The sequence below is a fragment of the Momordica charantia genome (assembly GCF_013281855.1).
Source record: "Momordica charantia cultivar OHB3-1 chromosome 10 unlocalized genomic scaffold, Mcharantia_2.0 BLBB01000010.1, whole genome shotgun sequence".
In the NCBI taxonomy this organism is placed as follows: domain Eukaryota; kingdom Viridiplantae; phylum Streptophyta; class Magnoliopsida; order Cucurbitales; family Cucurbitaceae; genus Momordica; species Momordica charantia.
In genome coordinates this window covers 72,050-84,073 of record NW_028275158.1, presented here as the reverse complement: position 1 = coordinate 84,073, position 12,024 = coordinate 72,050, and the positions used below count along the sequence as shown (strand labels likewise).

At 35.9% G+C, this 12,024-nt stretch overlaps 3 protein-coding genes across 3 annotated transcripts; 1 reads left to right on the top strand and 2 right to left on the bottom strand.

The window, feature by feature from the left end:
- Positions 1–401: 401 nt before the first annotated feature.
- Positions 402–1,176, bottom strand: LOC111011494 (uncharacterized). The gene has a single exon (XM_022285276.2). It carries the CDS (start codon positions 899–901, stop codon positions 533–535), a length of 369 nt encoding a protein of 122 aa, XP_022140968.1. The 5' UTR covers positions 902–1,176; the 3' UTR covers positions 402–532.
- A 1,868-nt stretch (positions 1,177–3,044) lies between these two features.
- On the top strand, positions 3,045–3,790 carry LOC148208353 (uncharacterized). Its single transcript, XM_088118991.1, has one exon. It carries the CDS (start codon positions 3,205–3,207, stop codon positions 3,655–3,657), a length of 453 nt encoding a protein of 150 aa, XP_087975117.1. The 5' UTR covers positions 3,045–3,204; the 3' UTR covers positions 3,658–3,790.
- A 1,610-nt stretch (positions 3,791–5,400) lies between these two features.
- LOC111011406 (UNC93-like protein 1) lies at positions 5,401–7,296 on the bottom strand. Its single transcript, XM_022285144.2, has 2 exons — positions 6,050–7,296; positions 5,401–5,871 (listed from the first exon to the last, which is right to left on the bottom strand). The coding sequence occupies exons 1-2, from the start codon at positions 7,207–7,209 to the stop codon at positions 5,637–5,639; spliced, it is 1,395 nt and encodes a 464-aa protein (XP_022140836.1). The 5' UTR covers positions 7,210–7,296; the 3' UTR covers positions 5,401–5,636.
- Between the last annotated feature and the right edge of the window lie 4,728 nt (positions 7,297–12,024).

Below are 12,024 nucleotides of genomic sequence, written 5' to 3'. Positions count from 1 at the left end.
TATATGGTTCGACTTTGTGAAATTCTCAGAAAACTGCAAATCATGAAAAGTTTACACATTGAACTATAGTCGCCAAACCCCTCGAGTCGAGGCACCAACCGAAAAGAAAGCCAAACTCCATAGCCACTCAAATCGGCACCTGGATGTATGGGCATAATATTTAATTCATGGCTTGGTTTTTCTTTCCAGAGGTGGCAGCCGTTTTTATCATTATGGTTTTTATTTGAGTTCAACAGCGCATTATTTAGCCACAAAAGAAGGTATCAACATTTCGCAATGATGATTGAAAGTTTAGGAAAAGAAAAGGCAATACATAAAAGTTTGGCTAGGGCAGAAGAACAGATCTTGCAGTTGCAGACATGGTAGCTAGGCTAGGAAATAAGAAGCAAAATTCTGAGTCGTAGAAAAAAGAATAGGATGAAATTAATTAAGAATTTTGAAGTGAAACATTGTGTAGGGGGGAAGGAATAATAATATAATTAAAGAAAAAAAAAGTATTCATACAGCAAGACGAGGGGAAGTAGCGGAAGATTCAGAAGAGTCCAAACAAGACGGAAACTCCGAGGATGATGAGCCACAAAATATGCACCAGAAGGAGGGCCTGGCCGGGAATAGGAGCAGAGCCCCCGTTGCCGACCTCACAGAATCCCAAGCTGGCGACCTTGACGCCTGAACACAAAGCATCGGCGCAACCACACCAGTAGGTAACGCCATCAACGCCGCAGACCGGGTCCGTCCTAAAGCATTTGACGGGGCAAGAAGAGGGCATGGAGGCAGGACAGAGATCTACGTCGCGGTCGCGGTCGCGGTCCCCGGCGTAGGAATCATGCTCAGATCGGACTGCACAGACCAAGATGAGGAGTGAAAAGAAGAAAAGCGAGGGTGAAGAGAAGGGGGTCATGTTCAGCGAGCTTTGAAAGCAAAGCTCGCGTGATTGCTAAATTGTTAATTGGTATTGGGGACTATGAGTATGAGCTAGATTTAGATTCTAGGGCAAGATCAAGTAGAAGGAAGAGATGTATGTCTCGAATTTTCTTCTTGACGGTTGGTTCGGAGTTTGGAATTTGGAAAAGCAGAGGAAAGGAAACGAAAGGAAAGTGGCCCAACTCGCCAAACGATTCCTTTCCTCAACAACTCAACGCGTTCCGACTCCTCTGTCAAACTCTAAATTCAAAACCCATTTTTCACCTTTTCCTTTTTTGACGGCTTTATGCATTTCTTAATATAAAATTAATGACTCGCGCAATTTCGCTCTTATAAAAATTAAACCTTCGATGTCAAAAATAAACCTTCAAAATGAAAGTAATTTAACTAATTATTAAACTGACCCCTGCCGTTAAATTAATTGGGTTTTCCGTCATCTTTCATCAGCCGCGCAAGAACTGAGTAGGCCAACCCCAGCAACGCAATTAAGCAATAAGCATCTTTCCACCGATTGAAGTTCTTAGATCCAATGCGGACTTATTTTTGGCTCACCAGATACAAAAAGGAAAGAAATTGTATTTTTTTTTAATTCTTCGTTCAAGCCAGTCTGACGGAAAATTTAACAATCACCACGCCCAATTTTAACCATTTATTAAGTTGAGGGTTCAATTTTTTCAATCGAAAAGTTTTGGGTGAAATTGTAGTTTAAGCCCCATTACTCACCCAAAATCGAAATTGAAAATAAAATCAATTTGAGTGAAATATGTTATTTTCTTGCTATAAATGTTCTGAAAGTATAATCAAATTTATAATCAAAATTGGAAATGGAGTGAATACCCTTTCTTATTTTAGTTAATGAAAAATAAATTGTCTACCAGAATATGGCTAGACTAGTTTTAAAAAGTTAAGAGTATTATTAATAGACGAGAGAAAAATAATAAATGTTGTAGAGTAGTTATTGAAAAAGTGTGAGCACACATCAATAAAAAATAAGAATTAAATTGATGAGGTCCGGAAGAAATACCAACTCTTTTTAAGGAGGTTGATTCATAAGTTTAGTTCTTTCTATTAATTCAAATCTTACATTTTAGTATTTATTTATTCTCGGGCCTAAGAGTAGTTTGTGCATCTTTTACCAAATATGAACTTAAAGTAGAGATTCGAATTTTTTTAAATTATAAATCTTTTTATCCATTTGAACCAAACTCAAACACGACCTTATATAAATTTAAATAATTGGGAAAATATTTGCTAAATTACTAAACGATATTGTTGTTTGATGCACAACTCTAGCTAAGGACGTTCGATGTGGTATTGAGTCCACGACACTCTATTGCTTAAGTTAGAAGATGAAACAAAGAAGGTTGAGGTAAGGATTGTATATCTGGTATGGTCGATCTCCCTCTATGGAGGGGATAATTAGAGTTCTTATCGGTCATACGAGTGTCAAGTCAATCGAAAAGCGTTGGCCTGTCGGAGATTTGAGAGAACAAACCAGGGTGATGCCCTTCTTGGTCATGTAGGTCGAGTTTTTTCGTGGGCTGACTTGGTCCATCTTTGTCGCTCTAAGCCTTATCATTTCTTGACTAAGTTGTAGCCTATCACTTGTTGAGCCTCTCTCGAAGATTTTGGCCACATGTCAGTTCAATCTCTCGCCACATAGTATGTCAATTAATAATTCTTTAACGTTTTATTTTCAAAGTAAGTTTTTAACTGTATGCTATACTCAAGTTTCCTCCCTTTTTAATATAAAATCTTGATTTGATTAAGAAATGCTAATCATTCAAGGAAGAGAGTAAAATGTGCTGGACTAAGTCGGATAATTTTATTGCAAGTAAATAAATGAAAGAATCCTCATAAACTATAAATAAGTCATACATATACATACAAGATGTGCGATCAATTATTTTAGATTAATAAGTAGGTATGAGCATGAAGCTTGTTATCTTATCACACCAGATGGAATCATTAACCAAGGCAAAGGCTAATTAAAGCACCACAAAATGAGGGAAGGGAGCAAATAAATGTGTGGTGTGGAGATGATTTGTCCTAAATATTAGGAGAAGGAGCTGGACCTCCTCCTATAAAGCCCTCCCCCCACCCCCCTTCCATTCCCCGTCCTCATTCACATAGCATCAAACTTAAGCCCTTCAGTAGTTGCAGTGTGTGCAGCAATTTGTTATCTCCCACCTCCACCAGCATCAGGCTCAGGCTCCCATCGGATTATTAGTCTCAAGTCCCAACATTCTTCTTATTCCACAATTTTATTTTTTACATAATATGGGAGGTTGTGCGAGCAGACCCAAGGGCATCGATCTCAACCCAACCGAGGTTCCCGCCACACCTAAAAACAAGGCCGAGCCTGAAATCGTTGGAGGTGAGAGCCAAAAAGAGGATGCATCGCCACCCTTGCTGGACCTGTCTGACCAACCAAAACAGGAAGCTCCTGCCGGTGGACATTCTGATTCGACCTCTGCACCATCCAAGCCTGCTGAACCAGAACCAGTATCAGTACCAGTACCAGAGCCTGCCCAAGCCCATGTACCTGATTTGACTTCCCAGCTTACCACGCAGGCCGAGAAAGTGGAAGCCATTGCCAAGGAATTAGAGGACAAGACTGAGGCTACTGTCCAAACCCAGACCAAGGACAAAGAGGGCCACCTCAAATCAGATCTCACTCCAACCTCCGAAGATAAAACCACCGTTGCACCCCTTGTTGCGGCCCAAGCATAACACATTCATTCATTCAATCCACCATCATGCATCAACTCTGTGATTCTATTTGATTTCTCGGGACGAGCGTGAATTATTCAAATTATTCCTCTTTACTTTACTTACGTAAATACTCTGCTTCCACTTCCAATTATTCCATTCCATTATCACTTTGTACCACACAAACAAATAACTCTTACCTTTCACATTATTCCATTATACCACAAAAGTGAAGAACATATGAAACCATATATAGCTAATTATGTGCAGCAAAAAGAAAAATCCCAGGCCTTTCATTCAATTTCAACTCCCACACTGATATCGGCAGATACCAAGTGTCGTACATAAACAAGAGTAAACTCAACTAATCAACACTAAGTTGCTTACTGAACGAGGGCGGACTTGGTTTGCCACAAAAGAAAGAAGGGCTAAACTGGAGAGGACTTGGATCGATAAGTTAAACTCATTATCTGGAATGGCTAGTTGGCCTCCGTCTATAAACTTTTTTTTTTTTTAAGTATAGCTTATTTCGCAATATTTACAGCGTACAAAACCGAAACAGATTGTGTATGCAACTACCAACTATAATTATGGCTGAACTGTTGATGAAAGTGAAAGCAGTCATCTTGGATATGATATGACAAAAGGAAGAAAAGAGTAGCTCGATTACACTGGGAAGTGGCATTTTCACGGACAAAATAACAATTGATCTTATTTGCGGAGTTATACAGTTAGTCGCAGTATCAACAAGTTGGTTATCACAACTTTGAAGTGTTAATTTTTGGAGTAGAACACTGATTTAGGATAGGAAATGAGCTGCAATCCCCTTCACGTAAAACTTTATGGCAATGTCGTGGATATCAGAGAATAATAAAAGAAGTCAGGTTTCAAATACAACAGACAACAGTAGTAGCAGGAGTTTTATGTTATATTTGGATATTTTTCTCGATCTTGGTAAAACTTTTTATGTTTCTCTAAGCTCCAAGCATGCCAAAATTCCATTTGCGTGTAACCACTCAAGAACGATCCATTTTTGCATCTCAAAATCATCTCACAACCTTTGTCAAAGAAATATAAGAATCCACTAACTTTACTGAAAAGGTGTGCTATCTATCTCTCGTCTAGGTGGAGGGGCATTGTAATGCTCCCATGACCCCCATCAAACTACAGTACAGGATTTGGAAGAATTTAACAAAATTTACAACTCTCTCTTAAAGTTCGTTCTAAAAATAGTATAGTATAGAGTAGAGCAGTGTAGACATTGATGTTTTTCCTCGAGGGTATCATTTTGATGATTAAGACACCAAGGAGGGAGAAAATTCTTTCGTCTTTCTTGATTAAGAAAAGGTGATGGTGTGGGATGAGCCGAGAGAGGGTTAGTTGTCTTATTTAAACATCCATCTTACATTGTGGGCCATATAAAAGAAATCATTTTGACTTTGAGCACTTAAAATGTTAAAAAGAATCTTTACTCAATTGAAAATCTGTGCCAGAGCACTCTGATTAGCAGAACACATAGGAAGGATTCTTATAAGAATTTTAAACCATTAAATATACACAACTCGAACCAGCCACCTGCAGTTCACCCTAACAAGAATTAAGATGGAATGAGAGTCAGAACTGATAGTACACCCACCGACTTCATATTTATCACTCTACAAAGCAGGAGATAGGAGAATGGACCTTTGTTTTTAGCAACCAGACAGGTCGAACCAGATTTGAGTAAACGAAACACTTTTCTTGTTAGCTCTGAAATATCTTAAATTAGTCGAAATCAGTTTCTTGACTTTGAAATAACACTTGCGAACACACTCTGAACCCCGATGGAGTTCGTGATATAGCATTACAACATCAACTTTGGCGGCCAGCGAGAAGGATTTTTCATGAAGGGCAAATAGAAGCACCAGTGCTGTACAATTAATATTGCATTTTCAGCAACATACATATGACGTGATTTGAAAACAGAAACCAGATACAAAAATAGAAACCTAAGCTTAGCGTCAGTTGACTGCAGGTTTAGCTAATGGAGGAGTAACCTCCTTGGGCGTGTCATCAATAGGCTTATCATCATCATCCTTCACAGCCAAGAAGACCAAAACAGCCAGCAGAGGATAACTCAGTGTTGTGAGCGACCAATTGACAACCAGCTGGGACATGTAGGAGACCTTGTGGTTGTCAACTTGCCAAGCAACTGCAGCCCCTGCACTCTGCACTCCCTTGTAGAATCCACTATACCTGTTTTATGCCCAATGTCAACAGGAAATTACCAGCTATACATTTATGAGCTAAAAATTACAATACAAAAGAAAGCACGATTCCTCTAAGCTCTAAAGCTTTAATTTATATCCCTATCCCCAACCATCAGAGTTCAGCATCAGCAACAAAAAAGATCAAGGGTGATAAATAGAAATACCTGCTCAAGGTCTCCGAATCATCTGCCAAGGCTCCAATAACCCAGTAGACCATACTCTGGAACATGGCATCCAGCAACCCAAAACAGAAAAATAAGAAGAAAGGCCCAACAAAATTAGAACCCGAGTCCTTAAAGTCCAACGTATCTGGCAACTTATGGCGGGAGTATCTCAGCTGGTTGGCCAGACCACCTGCCCATATTCCAGTACCCAAAAGCGCAACCAAACTAATTCCAAACAGACCCCTGGCCCTCCTACTCTTAAAACTGAAATCCAATAAATATCCTATCCCAACCGAGCCCACCATCTGTGCTCCCCAGTAGAAAACATTGTTGAACCCTCTTGTCCTCAAGTTAAATAATACCCCATTAACGTTATTGAACTGGTAGGTATAGAAAAAGTTACTGGACCATGCAGCAGGGACCATCAAGAGCATCTTCCAATTCAAAAACAGCTTGAGAATCTCAACACTCTCGGTGGAAACATTGGAGTACTTGATGTTGGTGCATCGTGAGCCGTCATCACGAACCACGCGACTGGGCGGCAAAATGGCCAGAGAAATCAGAGCCCCAACCGACATGAAGCACATGAAACCGATGTAGGTACCGTCGTTGACGGAAGAAGCCGTGCGCTTGTAATTGAGGATGAAGGGAATTAGACCCCCGATAACACCGCCCATATTGAATATACTCCAAAAAATGGATATGTAAGTCCCTTTGCGGTGGGGTGGGGGGTAGGAAGTCATGATGGCGCCTTCGCCGGCCCAGAGGAATCCGGCACCCACGCCGAGGATTGCGCCAGAAATAATTGCGAAGGTCTGTTCCTTGTGGTGGTTGTAGTAGAGGAAGGAACCAACGTAGAGGACATAAGTGGTGCAGCCGGCGAAGAGAGTGAGACGAGGTCCAAGGATGTTGTAGACGCCGCCCCCGATGATGCCGAATATGGCAAAAGTAGTGTATAGCGCGGTAGAAGCGTTATCGGCGGCCGTTGGATCCACTTGCCCGCCACCTCCCATGCCATTCAAGGCATTGAACATACCCGGACAACAAAAGCAAACAAACCCAATTAACATAACTTGGACCAAGGGAGAGTTATATCTGATTCCAAACAAGGATTTTCTTGGAATTTGGGGCGCGGATTCTTCATCTCCCTGGAAACCCATAAAACCCAAACCAGACTTTGGAGATCTCTATTGATTACAAGTTTTAAGCTAATGGTCCAATGAGGAAAATGGGAAGGGAACAACAGCCCCTAGTAGCCTATAAATAGGGAGGGGAGAGGGATCCAAATTGATATCCTAGTTTCCAACTAAACCTCTGTTTCCAACTTCCCTTAACATCACTAAATATTTGACAAAATGTAAAAAATAAAAAGTAAAAAAATGTTGAAAAATAATGAGGTAAAATATCCGAACCGAAGAGTCAAATTTTTTCTTTATAATATTTGACAAAATGTAAAAAACAAAAAGTAAAAAAATGTTGAAAAATAATGAGTGGTCAAATATTTGAAATATTTGACAAAATGTCAAAAATAAAAAGTAAAAAAATGTTGAAAAGTAATGAATTGTCAAATATCCGAATGGAAGAACCAAATTTTTTCTTTATAATATTTGACAAAATGTAAAAAACAAAAAGTAAAAAAATGTTGAAAAATAATGAGCAGTCAAATATTCGAACAGCCAAAATTTTTCTTTATATCGGCCATGTTTTAAGTCTACCCTATTTTTGTTTAATGTCCCAACAAGGATCTTACTTCGAGGGCCGGCAATGCAATTACTATGGCAGGAAACTTTCAAACAAGATATTAGAAAATTAAATAGAATTGCATAATATGACAAAATTTGAACTTGGTTTTGCACATTTTTTCTTTCTCCAAGGTCCTGGATCTGAAAACATGTCCTCACTCCTCAACTCATTCTCTATTGATCTGTGTGTTTGATTATTGGGAAACTAGAAATGTATATCGCTTCTTCGAATCCTCGTGCCTTTTATGGTTTGGTTATTGTTTATTTACACATACCTTTCTCATCCAAGTTCTCTTTACGTGTTCGATGCATCCAAAGGTGTCTTAGAAAACTACTTAAATTTCTAGATATCCATATCATTTTCAATCGTTTTGTTATTGAAATAGAATCATTTATTTACTTCAAGAACAGGTCGGTCGTCCGGCTCAGCATACTATACATATACCTGTCACCTTATGGGATTGGGATCGAGATGTTGTTTTTTTAGTACAAGAGAGAGAAGATTCGAACTCATAACCATATACCTGAACTATGCTCACTCATTGATTTTTTTTTATACAGACATCATTTGTTTTGAAACCAGAATCCAGGAATATTGATAATATTATTTTCTAAATAAACAAGAAAAAATTAGTTACAAATCCTCTTGTATGTTGCCATTGTGATAAGTGATCACAGATTCACACAACCAATTCAATCTTTAATTTCCTCAATTTTATATTTTATTTTTAATGATAAGTTTTGTGCAATTTCATGACCAAGACGTTACATCTTTCCATTTTTTTATTAAATGTGTTCAAAGAATATTAATTTTGGAGGGTTGCAATTTAGTCGTCTAAATTTTAATCTTTTAATTTGAATACTCTAAATTTAGAGTCAATAGCAGCATAAATCAATTGTTTAATATAAAAAATTATTATAAACGAGGGTTTTGGTAAAATTAATATGAAAATATCATAAGTTTTTATTTGAAACCAAGATACCGAAAATTTCAGGAATGACTTCGACTGCAAGATAATTATTTATTCAAAATATTTGTTTGTTTAGAATCTTGCACGATGAACCAAGAGCTAAAGACAAATAAATAAGAACCCATAGCTAAAGACAAATAAATAAGAACCCATAGCTAGAGACAAATAAAATATACGGTAGAAATACAACCATAGTTAGATTCGTAAACCCCAAAATTCGATAATTGAGATGGAAGCGAATTGTTTTTCTATAATCTAAAAACAGTAGCAAAGACAAGATGAGCAAACCAATAAAAAATAATTTAATTTGGAGGCTCTCTCCACACAAGATTTCCGTAGAAATATATTTCGTGGAGTTGAACTTTGATTTTTATTATATGTATTGTAGAATGGATTCTCAAATTATTAGCTCTGAAAATGAGAGACCTCACTATTTATAGAGGTTTCTACGGGTTTAGTGGACTTTTTGACTTGAATGATTTTGGACTCAACCTATGGATTGAACTCTATTTATTTAATTTCAAAATATTTCGGCTTGGATAATTTTTGACCCAACCTAATTTTTTAGGTGGATTAAATTTAAGTTTAAATAGGATAATGTAAAATTTTAAAACGGCCAAACCTATGAGATATTGCAATAATTGCTAAATGACTTTTTTTTTTAAATACTGAAAGAAAAGTTTAGACAAATATACCTTCGTAACCAATTAGGTATATATGCATAATTGTAGGGATTTAATATTTTTACAAATAGCAAAAACAATCTACCTTAATATTAGGGAATCAACTGTATCTAATAAAAAATAAATTAAATTAAAATAATTATCTTAAATCTAATTTAAAATTGTTAATTAGAATTTGAAAGTGAATTTAAAAAAAATTGATAAGACTGTGTTGAGGTAGATTTTGAAATTTACCCACCTAAAATAGAATATTTACAAATAAGAGATAAATATAATTAAGGAATTAACATTACTTTTATTGATTTTTTAATAAATTAGGGTTTTTTTAACATTAATTTTATTATTTTTTAAACATTACCTTTCACAAGCAATAGAACGTTAGGCCACAGCTCAATGATAATTGGCATAATCTCCAACCAAGAAGTTGTAAGTTCGATCCCTCATCCCTACCTATTGTATAAAAAATAAATAAAATCTATATATATGGTTAAAGTTAGAGAAAAAATAACTCCATACATAGGACAAAAATTTGTGATGGTACAGTGTCAGATGAAGAAAATTACTAGAATTCAATAATGGCAAAAAGCTGGACTAATTCGATACTTAAGTATGACAAAACATAACTAAATTTATTGCAATCAACATATTAAAATTGACAGCCGGCCGCGGTAATTAGAAGATTGCTTGCAAAGATAGCAGAAGAGAATTAATAGTTAATTACAAATATATATCATTTCTCTCATAAATACGTCATAATAAAAAGGAAGAATATAAGTCACATCCAAGCGAATAAAATATAAAATTGGTTATGCCCTTAAAATTGACGAATTTTTAAAAGGTAAAAAAAGTATCATATCGATACCTCTAATATAAAGTGATATACCTAAAATAGTATATCACTATATATATATTTAGTATGATTAATATATTCATACGATGCTTTCATCTTCAAAAAATATATGTATATTCATATTATGTATATTAATTATGTCGATGTGACCAATTGTGGCAGCATCAAGAAATTGGAAGCGGAAGCAGTTCTCCAAGGGTTCCGAAGTCTGATTTTGTGCAAGAGAATCCCTACTCGGTTCGTGTGGAAGTGGATGCAGCAGAGGTGGTAAATCTATTAATGGAGAAGACGAAGACCTCACCGAAATTCAGTGAGTTGTTGAGGAAATTTTGGAATTAAAGGCCCGGTGTGGGGCTCTGTCTTTTGTTAAAGTGAATAGGGCAATAAATAACTGTGCTCATTTTTTGGCTAGAAGAGCGGTTAAACGCAAAGATTTAGAGTGTTGGTCAAGTTATCTCTCGAATTGGTTAGTCAGGGAGGATCTGTTTTAGTTCTATAAAGTTCTTTCATTCTAAAAAAAAAAAAATTAATATTTATGTCGGTGTGAAATCGATCGAGCATAATAACTAAATTCACAAAACCCTTCATGATGAACGTGATTTGATAACCTGCAAAATAGATAAAGCACATACACTAGTGTGGTGCAAGCCAAACATACTCCCATGCTTAAGTTAGACTATAATTTGTGTTGAGCTTAACCAGTGTATCTCGTGTATGAAACTTATCATTTTATTTGTAGAGGAGTAAACTCGAGAACTTCTAGATATTATTCTTATTAAAATTTCAAATTCATTAAATCGAGAGGAATCATGTTGCGAGGTCCAAGGTTGTGCGCAATATACTTCCCAACAGGACTTGAAGAACGGGATTTGGCTCATGATCCAAACATAGGTAAGCTTATGAGTTGGATTTATGGAGATGCTCCAAGTGCTCGACCCATGGGCTTGGGCCATGGTACTTGGCCTACGGGGACTTGAACCTTGAGTCGTACCTAGACCATAGAGTCTTAATAGATCCCGATCAACTTACCTTTTCGAACTAAGTCTCTACAATTATGGACATTCGAAAAAGTTCACTTTAACATGGTTACACTCTTTTTATTGAGAGCCTTTATGTAACTTGTTCGTAAACAGAGTTTTATCTCACCCGTAATAAGCATATCAATTATATACATCAACTGAAAAAAATATAATTTATGTATTTAAAATATCAATAAGACAGTTTAAATGTTACTTAAACTAAAATCTTCTAACCCGAACCAAATATATCATTGATATACGTAATACAAAACATATAATCCATTATATGTAGTGTAACTAATATATTCATATTAGTTATATTAATGATATATTTAGTATTATAATTGATATATCTATTATCAAGTATATAAAAAATATCTTCATTTTAGTTATACCACGATATACTTAAAACAAAGTATATAAATGATATACATGATGAATCAATAAAAAGCTAGTAATATTATTTAAATATAAATCTAAGCAAAATATTTATTAGTGATAAAGTATATAATTGATATATTTAGTGTGACTGATATTATTCGTATTAAATAAATCGATTCACGAATATATTAGAAATAAAAAAGAATAAAAAAATTGATTTTAAAGCTATTGTCATATTATATTTGCAAATATGGACCTTAAAAATACCCCAACTAAAATCATAATTCAACCTTGTTATGGAAAAATAATAATAGTTATAATTTAACATA